The following is a 21,371-nucleotide window of genomic DNA, read 5'->3' as shown; positions in this document are numbered from 1 at the left end:
GGCACAATGACCATTAGTAGTTCAAATAACATTTGATGAAGTGATGGTAGCTTGACGCACCTAGTATTGTGATGGCACCATGACAATTATCTTGTCCAGAATCATTTTCAATATGACAAGAATATTGCCCCTGATCTTCTAGTCTGCTACTAGGGATTTCCAGTATGGCAGATGTTTCTGTAGTGGTGATGCTACACTTTTCAGAGTGTGTAATTTTTACTCCGTTTTTCTTCCATGTCACTGAAATTGGTGGAGTACCTGTATATGTGCATTCCAAGATTAAATTTTTCCCTTTCTCTACACTTAAGTCGTTCACCTTCTTCACAAATTTGGCTGGTTCTATAATGAACAATGAGAAGAAAACAAATTAAAGCCAAGAGATCATTTTTAGAAGAATAAGAATCATAAGAAACAGTAGTTTGAACAAACCTTTGACAAAAAGATGTGTTGTGCAAGAAATCTTCCCTGCCTCATTAGAGACCTGGCAGGTGTAGTCTCCACTCTGAAGTGGATGTACATCAAACAGCTCCAGTTCTGCAATTGAATCTTGCAAGGTGATATTGCAATTATCTCCTGGTACAAGCTCAACACTACCTCTAAACCATTTAACTTCCAATGGGGAGGAGCCTTTTATGATACTGGTAAAGGTTATGTTTGCCCCAGATAAAACATTCAGTGGTTCAGGTTTCTTCACAAAAGATGGTGGTTCTAAGCATGCAAATAAAACAGACAGAGAAGAAGTACATTTGAATTTCTGATGAAGAGCACAGTAATCAGAAATATGTAACAAAGCAAAGAATGAAGTCTTTTTGAAAATAAATTTGTGCCCTCTGACTCTGGCTTCTTATTGATACTGACCTCTAACACTCAAAAATGCGCTGCATTCATCAGACCCAGCTACATTAGTAGCTGTACACAAATAAGTTCCCATATCAGATTCCTGAAGTCCATTCACTTTCAGAGAACAGGTATTGTCTGTAAGGGTAGCCTGATACTTGTCTCCACTGGTAATCTCCTGTCCATCATGAAACCAGGAAACCAGAATAGGTGGTGACCCATAAACTTTGCACTCCAGTACAGCAGAAGAACCCAGCTGACCATATGTTTCTTTCAGTTTTCTTGTGAAAGAAGGAGGTATAATACGATCTACATTTGTTTAAAAAAAAAAAAAAATTACCATATAGGAGCTTAAAATGCAAAAAGTTCCCCATGCATAATAGTTAAATTTCTTTTGATATCTCTGCTTTAGCAATCTGCTCTTACACACGTAAGTAATTGAAAAATAGATAGCTGATGGTTAAGGATATGCTGGAGCTTTCATCCACACTTCTGGAGGGGCATTTTTTATTTTTACAGTTCTTTTTCATAAGCAACTGTATTGCACCAGGTATACAAGCAGACATGTAGGTTAAAGCTGAAGAAATCAAGCCCTTGCAACAACTCCTACCCCTCAAAAGTTAGGTAAGCATCTATTCTTGATGCTTTTCAAAGTGGCATGCCAAGAACGCCTAAGATTACACAAGCAATGAGTCTCTCAGGCTGTCAGTCATGAGAAACAGTTTGCTATCTGAAGGCTTTGTAAAGGAACTACAGAAATCAGATGTGACTCAAAAAGAGTAGACAACTAACCTGAAACATGCACTGAAGCTGTGCAGCTGCTTTTACCAACACTGTTTTTCACCTCAAAAGTATATTCTCCACTGTCTTCTAGTCCCGCATTGAGGATCTTAAGCCCAGATACTTTGTTGAAGAAACTGATTTTGTATTTATGGTCAGTGGACAGTTCATTACCATCCTTAAACCACCTAGCAGCAAGCTCTGGTGTACCATCTACTGTGCATTCCAGAGTACAAGAGTCTCCAGCTGTAACTTTAACTGGGCCTGGCTTCTCTACAATGACTGCAGGTTCTGCAATGAGATGCAAGTCACATTTTTAAACACAAGAATGTAATAGTTGCTAGTATCATCAAAAGTGAAATTTTAAAGCATCGTAAAATACATTGGTTTTTAACCCATGTACCAACCTAGTACTGTCAGTGTGGCAAAGCATTCCTGAACTCCAGCATCATTTTTTATCTGACAAATGTATTTCCCAGCATTTGTTGGTTCTGCATTTCCAATCCGCACAGTTGCAATGTTTTCTGAATAGGAGATCCAGAGATTATCACTTTCTCTAATGATTTCCCCTTTGTCTTTTAACCACAGAACAGAAATGGGCTGTGATCCTTCTACCGCAGCCTGTAGTTCAATCGACTCGCCAACTACAACAGTGAGATCACTCAGCTTCTTCACAAAGGTTGGTGGTGCTATTTAAGAGAAGATATTTAACAGTAAAAAAACACACCAGGAGTGGAAAAGTAGGAGGAGAATGACAGGAACAATGAAATGCCAAGAAGGTGCTAATCTTTATACAAACCTCTTAGCGTTACAGAGCCAATACAGGAGTCACTTCCCACATCATTTACAGCTTTACAGTGATATTCACCGACATCTGCAGTATCCACACTGAGAATGTGAATACTAGCCAGGTAGTTCTCAGACATGACCTTATATTTCTTACTGCTCCGAATTTCTCGTTTGTCTTTATACCATGAAATCTGGAATGGAGGAGTGCCCTGAAGCTCACATTCCAGATGAATATCAGACCCTTTCAAGGTCTGGACTGGATAGGGCTTCTTCGTAAAAATGGGAGGTGCTGGAAAAAAAAAAAAAAGAGGTTAAAGTTTGTGTTATTCGAGCAAAGGAGATTAAAGAGGACAGACTATTCAAGCAGCCATTCTGATCACGAACAGCAAAGACAAGCCATAAGTAAGAAAGATCTCCCACAGCATAACAAACAGGCAAGACATTTGCCATCCACTCAAATGGGTTTTGGCCCCTCTGACTAAAGAAAGCAGGATTTAACAGCTTTTCCACAAAGGAGGACTCATATAGATAAAAAGGTAAGGAAAGAACTGGGATTCTGACCTTTTACTTTCAGTGAGGTACTGGTGCTTGCACTACCCGCCAGATTCCGAGCTTCGCAAGTGTAGTCACCACTGTCTTCGACACTGAGGTTGTGCATTTCAATGACTGCCACCGAATCCATAAAGGACATTCTGTATTTTTCACTGGGCTGGATCTCGGTTTCACCTTTGTACCAGGTGACTTTGATTTCTGGAGATCCACCTATTTTGCATTCATACTTAGTGGAATCATGCTGTTTCACAAGTCTCGAGGAGTCTAGTTTCTTAATAAACCTTGGTGGTTCTGGAAAGCCAAAAAAGGAAGATAGTGCTTTAAACTGCACTGATTCTTTAAATAAGCAGGGAAATGTGTAACAGAAAATGTAAACTTGGGGGAATTATGAAAATATTCTAATTTTACAATTGCTATGAAATGTCTTTTAGATGATGTCAAATTGGTCCATAATCTAGATTAGGAAGCAAACAAGTTCTCTATCTGCATTTCAGTTAGTTTCTCCTTAATTTCTTGTCCCACTCTACTTCTCCTATTTATTCAGTACAGAACAGCTGATGTGTGGTTTTCTTTAATATCCTCTTGCAATACATAAGTAATCAAAATGCCTGATGGAAATGCAAGAATCTGAACTTTTCAGTCAAGCAATATTATTAAGTGCATTTATGTTGAGCATTATAGCAGCTGCTTTATATCTTAATATCTCATTAACAATTGAGATAGTCAATAAACGTATCTGCATTACAACCTTTTACACATTTGTTGCAAAGTCAAACATAAAGGTGCATATAAGGAATAAAAGTAAAGGAGCTATGGTAGCAAAAAAAAAGAGGTTCAAAATAATCATGCTGGAAAGAATTATGAGATGGCTAGTATTACAGGAATTGGTGTTGAAAATCCTGTGATAGGAAAGTAAGCTGGATGGTTACATTTTGTTCTGTAAGAAGAGAAAGGAGTAGAGGTTTGATACTCTTCGTCAAAAGTACCATAGGGATGATTCAGAATCACAAGACTGAATGCTCATAGATCAAAGATATAACTAGTAAAACCAAGAGGTGGTAATGTGGGCACAACAAACAAATCTCTCTGCAAAACAGGATGAAATGCCTCTTTGTGCATCTGCCTGTAAAGTGTAGGAAGAATATCTATTTCATTTTAGGTTACTTCAACCTGTGGGACTGTAGCACAACATTCTATGTTGTTAGTAACAAAACTTCCTTAGAGTTTCCAAAAATAGAAATGATGGCTTGTTAACACGAGGACTCTTGGAACCTTGGTCCTTTACCATCAGATTTTACTTTGACAAAGAGTCGATTATCTATCTGCATACTAACAGTAGCTAAGAAGTCATACTCTAACTCCATTCTTTTCCAAAAAACAGGATATACAAGTTAGTAAGGTATATACTTAGAATGAAAAACAGTTTCTGTCACCTAAAGCAATTGTTAAAACTACAGATTGGGAACATTAGATGTTAAAGTGGGAAAGTTAATAAAAAACTGAAAGATTTTAAGGTCAGTTGAACCAAAGATCTTAATTCTACAAAAAAAAAGGCTGTGTGTCAGAGAAGGGAGACAGCATTTGCTCAAATTAAACACATGCAAATCAATGCACATAAAGATCTTGCCCTTCCAAGTTCTATAAGAGCTGGCTAACAAACAATGAATATCATCAATTTTACAGCCCTGGGGAAACTGTACAAATTCTAAAGGATTGAAGTGAGTACCAGTGTAAGTTCAGGATCAAAAAAGAAAATAAAAATCCTGGGGAAAAAAAATAATAATTTCAGGATTTTATGAATAAAGAGTTGAAAAGTAAGAAAGCAAATAAGGTCAGTCGGGATCATTTTAACCATTCTATGATTCTATGATTTTACAAATGGTAACGCTGGTCAAATAAACCTATTAGTAAAGTTACCATTAATAAAAACCAGAATTGTAATTCTGGTGGAAACAAGCTTTAAATCTTTTAAAGAGGTTAGATACCTTGCTACAATCATAAAATCATATAATGGTTTGAATCGGAAAGGACCTCAAAGATTGTCTAGTTCCAACCCCTCTGCCATGGGCAGGGACACCCTCCACTACTCCAGGTTGCTCAAAGCCTCATCCAACCTGGCCTTGAACACTTCCAGGGATGGGGCATCCACAACTTCTCTGGGCAATCTGTTCCAGTGCCTCACCGCCTTCAGAGTCAAGAACTTCTTCCTTACATCTAACCTAAATCTACCCTCTTTCAGTTTAAAGCCATTACCCCTTGTCCTGTCACTTTATGCCCTTGCAAAGTGTCCCTCTCCAGTTTTCTTGTAGGCCCCCTTTAAAGACTGGAAGGCTGCTAGAAGGTCTCCTCCAGAGCCTTCTCTTCTCCAGACCAAACAGCCCCAACTCTCTCAGCCTGTCTTCACAGGAGAGGTGCTCCAGCCCTTGGATCATCTTCATGGCCCTCTTCTGGACTCGTTCCAACAGTTCCCTGTCCTTCTTATGCTGGGGGAGTAAGAGCTGAACGCAGTACTCCAGGTGGGGTCTCATGAGAGCAGAGTAAAGGGGAAAAATCATCTCCCCTGACCTGCTGACCATGCTTCTTCTGATGTAGCCCAGGATAATCTTTCAATGCTTTTTGTAAGTCAAGCTACATAATAACTTTATCTCTACTTGCCGCTGAATCCACAGGTAATTCAGTCTGCCACACTCTTCCCACCCCCATCAAGAAAAATCCCTATGGATAAAATATACTCTAGATATATACAATACATTTGACAAGCAATTATTACAAAATCTTATTAGTAGTAGTCCAGTTTCTTGTATTTTTTGCCTTAAAGAGTAAAAGTCACAGTATTTACTCTTCAAATGTTTTTGATTTTTTCCCCCAAGTTCATAAAGAAGGAAAAAAAGGGAAAGCACTAAACCAACAGGGACATTTGAACTCATGCACAACTTAAGTAGTGTATTTTACATTCATTCTTTTATAAAATCAATAAGAATGAGATATCCGGAACAGCTGTAAATAAATCCAATGTTCCCACCTACACTGAGGAAATGTCACTTGTACCAAGACAGTTTGATTCAGTCGTAAATTTAGATCACTGAAATGTTTAAGATCCACATGCTATGTGGAGAAGTGAAGTGTTAGTGAAATGGATATTTGTCGCCAACAAATGCCCTCACGTCCTTCAGTTTTGCTATCTAGAACAGCAGTTTTCAATGTTTTCAGTTTGTGAAAGAGTAAAACTATTTGCAGCAGCTGCACAGCCAGTAAAAATGCATTTAAATCTCGTAAGTGAACCGAGTTTCTCTCAGTTACCTTTCCCTCCCCTGGACAACATAGTGAATGTCACTGTTAGAGAAAGAGCTTAAGGAAGACAGATTTTGCTGGCCAACAGGGCCATTCATAAAGGCACAACAGGGTACTAAGAGTTAACATTTTCATGAAAGAATCCCTTTGATAAGATAGACCATGCACGATATGAGACCAGAAGAAAGATGAATAAGTATTTAAGTATTATGATAATATTGAAATTAAATAAGATATTTCAGTGTAGCATCTTGGAAATGTGGTTAGTCGCACACGACTGCATTCAGGACTCTGTTTTCTGGGTGTCTGCTTTGCAAAGAAAAGCCTCATGAACACTAAAGCCCACAGCAATACCTTGTACAGCCAGCTGAGCTGCGCACGCATCCTTTCCAACACTGTTGCTCGCAGTACATGTGTAGAGTCCAGCATCCCCTTTGCCAACTTTTAAGACTGTCAAGCTGGCCGTGTTTTCCACCAGTGTCATCTTGTAGTTGGCTCCTGGGCGGATCTCTCTGTTGTCTCTGGTCCAAGTAATCCTCATGGGAGCAGAGCCAGTCATGTGGCACTTAAAGGTTGCACTTTCCCCTAGCGCTACATCGATAGATACTGGCTTGATGTCAAAGAAGGGAGGTTGTAGATGTTCTGCAAAGAGGAAAGCACGGCAGAGCTCACCAACAAGCCCTCCTCACCACACACCTCACCATGCCATGCCCATGCTCCCTGGCCACCATACAAATGGGCAGAGTAGGAAAAAGGGTGAAGAAATAAAAGAGCAAAGACATACAAAAGATATTTATTTAAGTGTGAGCTACAAACCTGTGAGGAGAAGTTTGGCACTGGTAGATGCAGTCCCCAGAGCATTTTGGGCTGAGCAAGTATATTGGCCACAGTAAGCCATATTAGTTTCCAAGATCTGGAGAGTCGCAACATTATTTAAGAAGGCTGATTGCATGTTATCACTGTCACTTAAGAGAACCCCATCTTTGTACCAAGACACCTGGATAGGCTCTGAGCCATTTATGCGGCAATCAAATGTCACTGGGGCACCAACCGCCTCCTGAATATCTTTCAGTTTTCTGGTGAATGTAGGAGGAAGTTGACGTTCTGCAAAAGAATAATCACCACTATAAGTAAGAAGTCACCCTGTCAATCTAGAATTAATTAACTCTGAAATTAATAGGAACTCCTTTCTGTTCACAACAGAGAGTTCCTACGGACTACCCCAGGAAAGAGTGACCCTTGGTCCATCACCTTTAACAACAAGCAAAGCTGTGGAGGTGGCAAAGCCAACGCTATTTTCTGCTTTGCAGATATATTCTCCAATGTCGCTGTCCTCCACGGTGGAGAATGCCAATGTTGCCACATTATTCTTGAAGTGCATTTTGTAAGCCTGTGTTGATCTGAGCTTGGTGTCATCTTTGTACCAGGACACCTTGATTTCTGGCGCACCACCAATCTGGCATTTTAAGATCAAGGGCTCGCCAACCTTCACCTCCACACGGTCCAGGTGTGTGACAAAATAGGGTGGTTCTAGGGAAGGAGAGAGCATGGTGAGCAGAGGCAGAGCATCACTGGGAGGTGCCTTGGGGAATCAGGGGTGATGCGTACCTAAGATGGATACAAGGCTGTTGCAAACATCGCCACCCGCCTCATTTTCCACCTCACAGGTGTATTCGCCTTCATCGCTCTTGGTGCTGTTGAAGATCTCCAGAATGCCAGATTTGTCAGTAGTTGTAATACTGCAACGTGGAGACTGAGCAATGGGCATGCCATTTCTTTTCCAGGTGACAGAGATGGGAGGGGTGCCCATGTAGCTGCTTTCCAGCACAATGGACTTCCCCTGCTCCACACTGAAATCACTTAATTTCTTCACAAAGACTGCAGGCTCTGTGGGGAGGCATAGAGCAAAAGTCAGAGGGACAGATGTGGCAGGGCTGCAGGCAGAGCATGAAGGGAGATACCTGTGCCTACACGTACACACAAAACCACACAAACACACCTTTCACAAAGAGTTGGGTTGTGCATGAGGCACTGCCAGCCTCATTTGTGACCACACAGGCATAGTCCCCACTGTGGCCTGGCTCCACATTGTACAGCTGCAGCTGTGCCACAGACTCATCCAGAGAGATGGAGCAGTTGCTGTCTGGCACCAGCTCCCTGATGCCTCGGAACCAGGTCACTTTGAAGGGAGTACTGCCCTTGATGTAGCTGGTGAATGTCACACTTGATCCAGGCAAAACTTCCTGTGGATCAGGTGTCTTCGCAAAAGAAGGTGGTTCTAAGGATCATAGAAAGAAGTGAAGAGCAAGAAAGATGTTAATAGGAGAGTCTCTATATGGGGGAGGAAAACTGGACCAAGCTTGAGTCCAAAAAAAGAGAAAAAGAGGGAGAGAACAGAAAAAAAGAAAAAAAACCTCACCAAACATGAAAAAGAAACCATGAGAAAACAAAGAGAAGGAAGAGAAGAGGGAAAAATAATTTTGTTGAAGGGTCTGTACTATCCTTCCACTGACCTTGTACAGTCAGAAAGGCACTGCATTCATCAGATCCAGCCACATTGGTTGCCACACAGGTATACGGTCCTGTATCTGTGACATCCAGGGCATTCAGCTTCAAAGCACAAACGTTATCCAAGAATGAGATTTCATATTTTTCTCCACTAACAATCTCATTCCCATCCTGAAACCAGGCCACAGATATGGGGGATGTGCCAGACACTTTGCACTCTAGAAGCACTGAGGATCCCAGCACTCCATTTGTTTCCTTTAGTTTTCTTGAGAATGAAGGAGGAACAAGACGATCTAAGTAGGACAGGGCAAAAGAATAGGAAGAGAAACGTTGGGGTTTTTTTCAGGTGAAAGGAAAGAGAAAAAAAAAAAAAACCTTTCTTTAAACAGAGACATAGAGCTGACCTGAAACATCAACTGAAGAAGTGCAGCTGCTGTCCCCCACCTCATTGTGCACCTCAAAAGTGTACAAGCCCCTGTCTCCCCTGTCTGCAGAAAAGACTTTCAAAGTAGATATATTGTTGGAAAAGGTAATTTGGTATTTGCGGTCACTCCTCAGTTCTCTCCCATCTTTGTACCACTTGGTGATAAGTTCAGGTGTTCCTCCTACTTTGCACTCCAAGGTAAAAGGATTGCCAGCCATTACTGTGATTGGCTCAGTCTTCTCTAAGATGACTGCCGGTTCTGAAACAGGAAGGAAGGGGTCAATGTGTGTCACCAGGAAATCTACTTGCAAACCAGTGAGCACAAGACATAAGCAGAAAGCAAAGGCTAGTAGAGGCAATTGTGCAAGCTGTAAGATAGAGTACCTGCAAAGCAGGCTATACCCACCTAGAACTTGTAAAAAGGCAGAGCACTCCCGCATGCCAGCATCATTTTTGATCTGGCAGATGTACTTCCCAACATCAGCTCCCTCTGCACTGGCAATCTCAAGAGTTGCAATGTTGTCCATAAACCACATTTGGACATTTTCACTCTCCCTAATAACTTCACCCTTGTCCTTGAGCCAGACAACAGAAATTGGTGGGGATCCTTCCACCACTGCCTGCAGGGCTGTTGGCTCCCCGACGAAGATCGCAGTGTCACTCAGTTTCTTGGCAAAGCGTGGGGGTTCTGACAGCAAAAACAAGGAGGCAGAGGAGGGTTAATTAATCATGCATGCCTGCTTGAAAAAGGGACAGTCAGGAGACCAAGAAAGACAGCGGTGATGCTATTGATCCTTTAGCGTACAAACCTTTGAATTTCACTGGGCAAGTGCAAGTGTCGCTTCCCACCTCATTCATAGCTTTGCATTGGTATTCTCCAGTATCTTGAGATTCCAGATTGAGAATATGAAGACTGGCAACGGAGTGCTTTGCTGTCACCTTGAACTTCTTGCTGCTCCTGACCTGCCTCCGGTCCTTGAACCATGCCACCTCAAAGGGTGGAGTCCCTGCTATCTCACACTGGAGGATAACATCTGAGCCTTTAAGTGTGTCCACGGGGCTCGGCACCTTGCTAAAAACAGGTGGTTCTATAAAAAAAGAATCACAACATAATGCGTGAGCCTGCTTCCCTGGGTGGGTTTCAGGAGAGTAGCAGGAGGCAACATATTCAGGAAGGAGGCCTACACTTATTCTTGTAAACCAATATTTAGCTTCCAGATATGTGGCCTCATCTCTAAAAAATGCTGAACCCCCAGCATCTCCCAGCAAATCATCCCAGTACTCAGGGTTCCAAGGACAGAAAATGTGACACTTCTGCACCTGTTTGGTGTCAGTGCTCAGTGCCCCTCCCCAAAAGCCACTCTCCCCTCTCTCCAGGACTGCAATCCAGCTTTCCCCACCTCTTTCCAGTCATGAAAGCTACCATCAGTGAGACTCAGCAACACAGCCTCCTCTTCCGTCTTAAATTTCATTCCTGTCAGGACCACTGTGTATAAAGGGGGAGGCAGAGGGATGCCTGCAAAGTATGCCCAGCTCCTTCACCGTGGCTGGTGCTCTGTCTAATCCATGCTTCCCTTGTGACCTGACAAGCTTGCCTTATTCAGGTTGCAATCGACTTAAATGGAAAGAGAAGAGAAAGGCTGCACAGTGCTGAACGCCCACCACTATTTCCTGCCTGGTGTCTGCTGCTTAAAACACAGCAGCATTTGAATGTGAGAGCAGCTGGAGAGACGTTGCACCAGCAGCCACCAACTGCCACAGCAGTGGCTCCCCATCCAGGGGGTTGTGCAGATGGGAATGAGTCCAGATGCCAGGGATTCTGGTGGTGTGTGGAGCCATGCTGCTAACCTTTCACGGCGACTGAAGTGCTGCAGCTGGCTGTGCCGGCAGAGTTATGGGCTTCACATATGTAATCGCCGGCATCTTCAGTGTTGGCACCCAAGATGGTGAGCATTGCCATGGAGTCTACAAAGGACATGTGGAGCCTGTCGCTTGCCTGGAGTGCCTGATCATTTTTGTACCACGTGGTTCTGATCTCAGGTGTGCCGCTGATTTTACATTCAAGTTGAACTGTATCCCCCTGCTTCACAAACCGCAAAGCTTCAGGCTTCTTGATGAACTTGGGAGGTTCTGCAGAACAGAATAAGTATGTACAGAGTGACAGAATACCTGTTTGCCGTGTGAAGACTACAGCACTGAGCAAGAGTTACGGGGAGCGCAAGAGCATTGAGGCACAACAAACTACAGCTGCTACAGCAGCTGGCCGTATCCCCAACTAGAATTCCATCTCAAGGAAAGACACAAGACAGAGAAAAGAAGGCGAAGGCAAATACAACAACCAAAACTATGATCTGCCAACCCCAGAGTCTGCTGAGTCAGACAGTTGAAGCTGTAAAAAACACGCAAAGGAGGATTGCTTCACCCAAGGGAAATTTTGCTGTCACCTTTGAGGGGCGAAACTATCCCTAGGCCAGCATGAGAGATTTAACAAGCCCTTCAGCCCCCGGAGCAGCAGAAACACGGTAGGGATAGTTTCACTTGCTTACACATCTTTAAAGTATATTTCGGCATGAAGAACTTCAGTGATTCATAGTCTAGATTAAAGCAGCAATTCGGAACTCCAATTGAAATCTTAGAAAATCTGAAAGAGTCACCAATGCTGGCCTACAAAATGCAAGGTAGTTGTATTTACTGTATCACTGTTTTCCATATAGTAGTTGCCATGTGTAAATACCACTGTGACTGCAGTCCAAGCACTAATACCAAAGTAAAAAGCAGGGCGAGTGTAACTCTCCATACAAACAGTTTCACAAGGGGACCTTTCCCCTTGGAGATTTTGCAGGAGGCTTCTACTGTCACCCAGTATGATAAGAGAAGGTCACCACATGGTATATGTCTGCTTTCTGGAAAGCTGCTTTCTATGTATTTCCAAACTGGAAAGAGTGGAAGATGACACTCAGTAACAAAGAGGTTTCCGCTCAAGAAAAAGAAAACACACTAATGAAAGTGACTTAATCTTAATACCTTTGACACTCAGTTGGGCCGAGCAAAAGGCTTTCCCAGCTTCATTACTAGCTTGGCAAGTATATTGTCCAGAGTCTCCTTTACCCACTCTGAACACTCGAAGGTGAGCTGTGTTGGCTACAAAGGTAATATTGAAGTTTGCTCCAGTTCGGATCTCCCGACCATCCTTGGACCACGTGACATGTATCGGCTGGGCTCCGGTAACATGGCATTCAAAGTCAGCGCTTTCTCCAAAAGGTACATCAATAGATTCTGGTTTGGTGTCAAAGACAGGTGCTTGTTTGGGTTCTAGAAACACAAGAAAACAGTGTAATATTCATACCTCAAGAAAAAGTTAATCCAACACACAGATACCATCTCATGCATGAAATGGGAAGGGGAGCCTGTGATCCAGGCAAAAGTTTTTAAGTCAACACACCTGCCACTGTGAGCCTAGCACTTGAGGTGGCAGTGCCGACAGCATTGGTGGCTGTACAGGAGTACTGCCCGGTATGATTCATCTCGGTTCGCACCAGTTGCAACACTGCAACATTATCTACAAAGGATGTGTGCACATTGTGGTCGTCGCTTAGCAGCACACCATCTTTATGCCAAGCCACAGTAATGGGTTCTGAGCCATTGAGCCGACACATAAATTTAAGGGGTAAACCAACAGGGTGCTCGATGTCCTTTAATTGTCTTGCAAAGGAAGGTGGTCGTTTGCGCTCTAGAAGAAAGTGAGTAAAGGATATATATGACCCAGGATGCAATTTTTTTATAGTTTTACAAGAGTAAAAGAATTTGTAGCAAGCTAATATAAAATCATCACCTTGAACTGTTAAGAGAGCCTTTGTAGACGCAGTTCCTACACTGTTTTCTGCCTTGCAGATATATTCTCCACTGTCATTGCTAGCCGCTTTGTTGACAATAAGCGTAGCAACGTTGTCTTTAAAGAACACTTTGTACTCAGGAGTAGATCTGAGTTTTGTATCACCTTTGTACCAAGACACAGTGATTTCTGGTGTTCCAGCAACACGGCATTGCAATGTTGTATAATCCCCAACTGACACCTCAAGAGGTTCCAAGTGTGTGATAAAATAGGGAGGTTCTAAAAAACAGAAGCAATTAGATAGGCTCATTATAGTGCCAGGCCTTGAAAAGCATACACTTGAAATAACAGGCAAGAAAAAGAAGCAAAGAGAGCACACACCTAGGGTAGAGACTACAGCCTCACAAACATCTCTTCCTGCCTCATTTTCAACATGGCAAGTGTACTCTCCTGCATCTTCTTTGGTGCTGTCAAGTATTTCCAGGATGCAGGATTTCTCTGTGGTGGTGATGCTACACTTCTGAGATTGAGTGATGGCATGGCCGTTCTTCTTCCATGTCACAGAGATGGGCAGGCTGCCTGTGTAAGCGCCCTCCAGGATGATGGGCTTGCCAGGCTCCACGTATTGATCACTCAGTTTCTTCACAAAGACAGCCGGCTCTAATAAAGGGTAAGAAGTCACAAAGGTTGAGCACAGCAGGACAATTGGAGGGAAGAAAACAATATTTTAAGGTAAATAGGGAGAAGCAATCTTTACAAACCTTTTACTGTAAGGCGTGTTGTACAATTTGCCCTGCCAGCATCATTAGTCACCAGACAAGTGTACTCTCCACTTTGGAGAGGAGTTACATCAAATAACTCAAGCTCCACAATGGAGTCCTCCAAGTAGATATTGCATTTGTCCCCTGGCACGAGCTCATTGGCCCCTCTAAACCAGTTCACCTTAAAAGGAGGGGTTCCTCTGATAACACATGTAAAAGTGATGCTTGTGCCTGGCAAGACATCCAGAGGCTCTGGTGTCCTCTCAAAAGAAGGTGGTTCTAAACACACAAGAGAAAAAGAGAGATAAGACGGGTTGCTACAGCATAACCGTGGCATTTCCACACATATACTGAAGATACAGAATAAAAAGTTTATTTTCCAGTCAATAATTTTCCCCGAGTATATTTACAAAAGATCACAGGTAATTTCAAGAGATAAAGAGAAAAGAATAGATCAGAGAGCTTCCTGACCATCATACACTGACCTTGTACGGTCAATACAGCACTGCATTCATCTGAACCAGCTATGTTGGTAGCTTTGCAGGTGTAAGTTCCAGTATCTGAGTCACTCAGTGAATTCACTTCTAAAATACATAGGTTATCCGAAAAGGAGATTTGATGTTTTTCCCCATTGACTAACTTTAGTCCATTTTGGAACCAGGCAACAGAAATAGGAGGTGAACCTGACACTTTGCATTCCAGCAATGCTGAGGAACCCAGGACACAAGGGGTTTCCTTTAGTTTTCTTGTGAAAGAAGGAGGAATGATTCGATCTGTATAAGAGAATATAAAAAATCCATGGTTAGAGAGAAAAGGAGGAAAGGAATGGAAGAAAGGAAAGAGAACATGACCAAAAGAAAGTTTTTGTACTTTTTGACGCAACCAACCTAAAACATCAACCGATGCTGTGCAACTGCTTTTCCCCACGTCGTTCTGCACTGCAAAAGTGTACAATCCACCATCTTCCTTTTCTGCATCCATAATTTTAAGTGTAGAAACTTTATTGAGGAAAGTAATTCTGTATTTTTGGCTGCTGGTCAGTTCTTTGCCATCCTTGAACCACCCAGTGGAAAGCTCTGGTGTGCCTGCCACTTTGCACTCCAAAGTACAGGCGTCTCCTATAGTAACTCTCATTGGCTCTGCTTTCTCTACAATGACTGCAGGCTCTGGAAGGAGAAATGGGTAACTTGTATGGTGAAAACAGGATTTGATTAGTACTAGCTATAAGTATTATAGCACTATAAGATGCAGCTTACACATTTGATACTAAAGATATCTCAAGTTTGCTGGACTAGGGAATTTTTTCAGCTCTGTTTTTTCCATCCTTTGTTCTACCCTAAACTGGAATGTCAGACGCTCTCCAAAATGAAGTAAAAATATTCTTAAACCCCTAGGAGAGAAATGCAACTGTCTTCCTCTCCAAGCAGGCATGAGAAGAAGACATGACTGAGAAATCCGGTCAACTGTATCCCATCACAGTGTAGAGGCCTGTGGTTCCTTTCACCCCTATCCCTGGACAACTGGAAATAAGGAACGTGACTACTGCTTGTTGGGGACACAATGATTCTCTGTTTTGATTGTTTTGAACTCAGAGGCACAAGCAAAGAACACAGCTAACACTAAATAGCTAAGTTCCTAACTTTAAAATAATCTTTTACAAACTTGTGCTTTTTACCAACCTAGAATAGTTAAGGTAGCCATGCATTCACGACTTCCAGCATCATTTCTTATCTGACAGATGTATTTTCCAGCATTGCTTGTCTCTGTGTGCACAAGTTGTAAAGTTGCAATATTTTCCATAAATGTGATCTTCGTGTTTTCACTTTCTCTAATAATTTCCTCTTTGTCTTTAAGCCACTGCACAGAAATCGGCTGGGAGCCCTCCACTCTTGCTTGTAACTCTACCGGTTCACCAACCACAACAGTCACACTGTTTATTTTAGTCAAGAATTTTGGTGGCTCTGAAGAAGAAATATATAGTTACAGTAAATACTCACAGCATCCATATAAAGAAGAGCAATGCAGTGCCAGTGGGAGCACTGCAGAAGGCATACGTGCTAATACTTTACCTTTCAGCTTCACAGTGCAAAGACAACTGTCACTTCCTACGTCATTCTGTGCTTTGCACTGGTATTCACCAACATCTGCAGCTTCAACATTAAGAATGCGAACGCTTGTATGGTAGTTTTTGGCTGTAACCTTATACTTCTTACTGCTGCGGATTTGTCTTCTGTCTTTGTACCAGGTAACGTCAAATGGTGGTGTTCCTGAGATCTCGCATTCCAGGCTAACCTCAGTTCCCTTGAGCATGTCTACTGGAGAGGGCTTCCTGCTAAAGACAGGAGGTTCTAACAAGGGAAGAAAGGAATATTTTTAGAAAGGAGTCTGGAGTTATTTGACCAACAAACAGTTTACTGATACCAGCTTCTACACAATGAGACTACTGAGAAAATCAACAGAATGGACAAGGACTCTCCCCATTTTCTTGGCACATTATGAAATGATCTTGCAGGTAGGTGAGCACTCAGAGCTCTTAGCTCCTCTGTAGAAAAGGTAAACAGAGGGGTGACCCTTGGCAGAGAGGGTACAAGTCTCATTTAGCTGGTAATAGTCTCAAATACAGGATGTAGATTGGACATTGATCTGTTTAGGTCTGTTCTTTTTCTTCATAGTTCACTTCCTTGATGTAATAACTCCCACTATCATCTGTCTTGGACTCTTAACAATCATAGAACTGAGGAACACCTAGCTTAGGACTCATCTGCATTAACAACACCTGTCTTGTTCAGACCCTGACAGAGGGAGTGAGAAAGACTCAAGAAACAAATGTGACATGAAGAAAAAGGCAGTCATAGAATCATAGAATCATCTGGGTTGGAAGGGACCTTAAAGATCATCTAGTTCCAACCCCTCTGCCATGGGCAGGGACACCTTCCACTAGATCAGGTTGCTCAAAGCCTTATCCAACCTGGCCTTCACCATCTCCAGGGATGAGGCATCCATAAATAAGAAATTAATCTCATGTTCCTGTGGATTTCCAAGGGATAAAATCACCAGGGGAAAGTAGGATTTAGTCAGAGAACAAGAGGACAGCTAACCTTTCACTGTGACTTTAGTGCTACAGCTGGCCTTGCCGGCAGGGTTGTGAGCTTCACAGATGTAGTCGCCACTCTCATCAGTACTGAGATGATTCATTTCAAGCACGGCCACAGAATCAATGAATGACATCCGGAATTTTTCACTGGCAACAATTTCATGGTCATTTCTGAACCACACTACTTTCATCTCTGGAGATCCACTTACTTTGCACTCAAGCCGGGCAGAGTCACCCTGCTTGACTACTTTTGCTGCCTCTAGCTTCTTAGCAAACTTAGGTGGTTCTAAAAAAACAGAAAAATGGGGTCAGGTAGGTCTGAATTAATACTGGAAAGAAAAGAGGAGGGGAAAAAAGCCAAACAACTGTAGGTTGCAAACACAGGGTAGGCAATACACTTTAGAAGTGCATCCAAGATCACGGAGATGGGCTTGGCAAAAAGGAAATAAAAGAAATAGACGAAAAGACTGTAACAAAACAAGCAAGAGTGCACACCTGTTACCATCAATGTTGTAGTGCAAGAATCACTGCCAACGTCATTTGAAACGTGGCAAGTGTAGTGCCCACTCCTAGAAGTATCCACTGAATAGAGGGTTAAGAACCCAGTTGACCCTTCAATCCCCATCAAACAAGTTGAACCAGATATAAGTTGCAAGTCTTCTTTGAACCACTTTACTGTAAAGGGTGGTGTTCCTTTTAGTGTGGCCTTAAACTCCACTGTGGAATCTGGAATGGCTTGCTGGCTTTCAGGTTTTACTAAGAAGCTTGGTGGTTCTGCAGTTTTTAAGAAAAAGAAATTTTCAGTTACATCAGAAATGTCTAAGATTGAAGAAAATTAGTGAGGCAAGCAAGGAGACCAAGTTTTCAGCATTAATATTAAGAGGTATAAGAGTGTTATGTTAGCATAAGATTTAAGATATTTTCCCAGCATCTATCACAAATAAGAAATAGTAAAAGAGTTTCAAACCTTTCACAGTCAGGACAGCACTGCAAGAATCGTTCCCGGCAACATTAGAGACACTGCATGTGTAATTTGCACTGTCTGCCAGCTCTAGATTAGCAATCTCAAGTGACACAGTGTTCTCATGGCACAGGCTTCTATATTTTGCGCTGTCGGTTATCTCATTTCCATCCTTAAACCATTTTGCAGTAATGGGGAGCGACCCAGAAACTTTGCACTCCATTTGGATAGAAGATCCCAGAACAGTATCCTTTTTGGTTAGCTTTTTGATAAATGCAGGAGGAATTGATTGATCTGCCCGACACAAAAAATGGTGAAAAAAACACTGGTTATCTTCTTGCATATCTTTCATAAATAAAGATTATTATTTTTTCATTCCCTGGCTGCTGGATTGGCGAATTTGCCAATTGACGATACAAACCTAGCACAGTCAGAACAGCTTCACATGTGCTACTTCCGAAGTCATTTTCAACCTTGAAACTGTATGTACCACTATCCTCCTTTGATACAGGTTCAATCCTGAAACTGGCCACATTGTTTTCAAAGCTCATTGTGTAGTATCTACTGGGCAGGAGTTGTTTGCCATCTTTATACCATCTTATTCGGAGCTCTGGTGTCCCAGCCACAGTACACTCCAAAGTCACGGGGTCTCTTTCAGTGACTTTAAGCGATTTAGCCTTTTCTATGATCCGTGCAGGCTCTGAGGTATAAAGTGTACAAAAATGGCAGTTAGCTACACAGATAGGGGACTGACTTTCTAAGTACTCATCAAAGACAAGCTTGAAGGGTCACATCTTGTACACACCTTGTACAAAAAGCAAAGCAAAGCACTTGTCCATGCCAGACTCATTCTTTGCCTGGCAGGTGTATCTCCCTCTGTGGCTGAGGTCAACATTGGTAAGTTTCAGTGTGGCCACGTTGTTTTCAAAGGTAACATGGTGATGCTCATCATCTTCTAGTATTTTCTCATCTTTTATCCATGACACAGATAAGGGCTGAGCGCCTGCTACAACACACTGGAAGAACGTGGTACCTTTCAAAACACTAGTGACATTCTCCAGCTTCTTCACGAAGGATGGCGGTTCTGTGGTGTGAAATTTTGTTTGTTGTTTGGAAGAGAAGTCATGGAAAGGGAAGAGGGGAAGGAGAGATCATTTAAAGTTATCCTAGTCACTACAGTTTAGCCAGGGAATGTAATGTTTAGGGTATGCTTCCTGGAGGACTGACCTTTCAAACTGAGCCTTGTGCTGCAAGAACAGCTCCCACCTTCATTTGATATAATACACTGATATTCACCAACATCTGAGACATCACAGTTAGTCACAGTAAGAGTGAATACTGATTCTTTGGTGGAGATAGCATATTTCTTGCTGCTGAACATCTCCTTATTGTTCTTCAGCCACTTCACTTCAAATGGAGGAGTACCAGTCACTTCACACTCAAGTGTGGCCTCCAAACCCTTCACTACCTCAGTGGGTCTCAACTCCCGAACAAATGTTGGAGGCTCTACAAAGAGGAAAGAGGGGAAAGTAGGTAGTAACCTTGAATGGTTTTGAGGGGAGAAGTCTCCCCTACTCCACCATCCCAGCTATGTCACATAGCTGGATGATGACAAGATGTTCAGAACCAACCTTTTACTTTCAGCTCGATGCTGCAGCTCTCACTACCTGCATCATTATGGGCTTCACAAACGTAAATCCCACTATCAGACACTCTGGCTTGAGTGACTTTCAAAGTGGCTAAACCGTCTATGAAGGAAATGCCGTACTTAGCTTGGTCAGTCACTTCATTCCCATCCAGGTACCATGTGACGTGGATCTCTGGTGTGCCTACTACCTGGCACTCAAAAGTGGTGGACTGTCCTTCACGCAAAGCTACTACAGAAGTTGGCATCTGAATAAATCTGGGGGGCTCTAGAAGATGGACAGAAAAGGTGAGGCTTTATAATATTCAAGCTGGTTTAAAAACATACAAGGGTTTCCTACCCCCTCCCCCCAAATTGCACAGAAAAATCAGAACCACGAAGATGAGAAGAACATTGGGTTGCACACCTTTTACAAACAGAGCTGCTTTGCAAGTTGCAGTCCCCACTTCATTGCTTATCTGACAAGTGTAGTTCCCAGAATCAGATGTTCTAGCTGAGTAGAGCTCCAGTACACTAGATGTATCGTCCTTCCAGACAGATCGATTTGCTCCAGAGAGGAGCTCCTGGCTGTCTTTAAACCACTTTATCTGCAGAGGAGTAGAGCCTTTCACCAGTGCTTTGAACTGAACCCTAGCATTGGGCACAACCTCTTGGGACTGGGGTTTTTCCACAAAATATGGCGGTTCTATAACATGTAAAAAGGAATAAAGAGGATTACTCTGAGACAAGGGAATTCCAATATTAAAATGAGAGATCTAACACAAGACAAAGAAGGAGCTCAAACCTTTGACTGTTAAGAAGCCACTGCATTGGTTGCTTCCTGCCTTATTTGTTGCTTCACAGGTGTAAGAGCCACTGTCTGTGCCTTCCAGTTTATTGATTTCTAGAAATGCAGTATTGTCATGGAAAGAGTATTTGTGCTTTTCACTTGCTGTTATTTCTTGGCCATCCTTGTACCACTGGATACTTATAGGATGTGAACCAGACACTATGCATTCCAGGTGAACAAAAGACCCCTTAATGCTGTCCATTTTCTTGAGCTTTTTGGTGAATTTCGGTGGTATAATGAGATCTATCCAAGACAGAGTAAAAAGACAAAGTATGAAATTCAGCCTTGATTGTGGCAGATGTCAGCTCAGGAGAAAAGATTTTGTATGTAAAAACAGTGATAAAAGAGAGCCCATACACACCTAGGACGTTAATGGTGGCAGAACAGCTACTGCTCCCAACGTCATTGTGAACCTCAAAAACATACTCCCCACTATCTTTCTTTTCTGCATGAAGCACCTTTAGGACTGAGACAGTATCTGTAACACTGATCTTGTATTTTGGGCCTAACATCAGTTCCTTGCCATCTTTGAACCATTTGGCTGTAATATCTTTCGTTCCCGAAAATTTGCACTGCAAGGTTGCTGGGTCTCCCTCAGTCACATCTATTGACACAGCCTTGTCCACGATTGTAGCAGGTTCTGTTGTAAACAAGGAGACAGACAGTTAAGGGCATCTGTAAAAATCACAAGGGAATGGTCTGAGATCACTGCAAGCCCTTAGGGCAGGACCAACCTTTGACAGTCAGCAGAGCAGAACACCTCTGAATTCCCGCCTCATTTTTAGCCTGACAGAAATATTTCCCATCGTGTTTCAGTTCAATAGACCTCACCAGAAGAGTGGCAACATTGTTCACAAAGGTCATTTTGATATTGTTATCTTCAATCACTTCATCATTGTCTTTCAGCCAGGACACAGTGATGGGCAAGGAGCCTTTAATAGCAGCCTGAAACACGACTGTTCCCCCTCGAAGGGAACTAATGTTTTCTATCCTCTTCAAGAACTGCGGGGGCTCTGGCAGGAAGAAAGTGGCTATGTAAGTACGGGTCTGGCGCATGACAGTGTGGCA

At 42.5% G+C, this 21,371-nt stretch overlaps 1 protein-coding gene across 1 annotated transcript in view; it reads right to left on the bottom strand.

The window, feature by feature from the left end:
• Nucleotides 1–21,371, bottom strand: part of LOC104379289 (titin-like) — a 129,879-nt gene that overhangs the window by 46,740 nt on the left and 61,768 nt on the right. Inside the window, 37 exon segments of the mRNA XM_086615890.1 lie at nt 61–339; nt 430–708; nt 859–1,146; nt 1,630–1,908; nt 2,025–2,306; nt 2,417–2,695; nt 2,968–3,249; nt 6,604–6,891; nt 7,066–7,353; nt 7,501–7,779; nt 7,858–8,136; nt 8,249–8,527; nt 8,763–9,050; nt 9,162–9,440; nt 9,588–9,869; nt 9,991–10,269; nt 11,030–11,311; nt 12,206–12,493; nt 12,624–12,911; nt 13,014–13,292; nt 13,395–13,673; nt 13,775–14,053; nt 14,260–14,547; nt 14,662–14,940; nt 15,454–15,735; nt 15,844–16,122; nt 16,873–17,154; nt 17,364–17,642; nt 17,836–18,123; nt 18,251–18,529; nt 18,635–18,913; nt 19,057–19,335; nt 19,461–19,742; nt 19,881–20,159; nt 20,259–20,546; nt 20,665–20,943; nt 21,038–21,316. Of these exon segments, the coding sequence (XP_086472016.1) occupies nt 61–339; nt 430–708; nt 859–1,146; nt 1,630–1,908; nt 2,025–2,306; nt 2,417–2,695; nt 2,968–3,249; nt 6,604–6,891; nt 7,066–7,353; nt 7,501–7,779; nt 7,858–8,136; nt 8,249–8,527; nt 8,763–9,050; nt 9,162–9,440; nt 9,588–9,869; nt 9,991–10,269; nt 11,030–11,311; nt 12,206–12,493; nt 12,624–12,911; nt 13,014–13,292; nt 13,395–13,673; nt 13,775–14,053; nt 14,260–14,547; nt 14,662–14,940; nt 15,454–15,735; nt 15,844–16,122; nt 16,873–17,154; nt 17,364–17,642; nt 17,836–18,123; nt 18,251–18,529; nt 18,635–18,913; nt 19,057–19,335; nt 19,461–19,742; nt 19,881–20,159; nt 20,259–20,546; nt 20,665–20,943; nt 21,038–21,316 (10,425 nt within the window).

The sequence above is a fragment of the Tauraco erythrolophus genome, chromosome 8 (genome assembly GCF_009769465.1).
Source record: "Tauraco erythrolophus isolate bTauEry1 chromosome 8, bTauEry1.pri, whole genome shotgun sequence".
In the NCBI taxonomy this organism is placed as follows: Eukaryota; Metazoa; Chordata; class Aves; order Musophagiformes; family Musophagidae; genus Tauraco; species Tauraco erythrolophus.
This window is presented reverse-complemented; position numbering and strand designations above follow the sequence as displayed.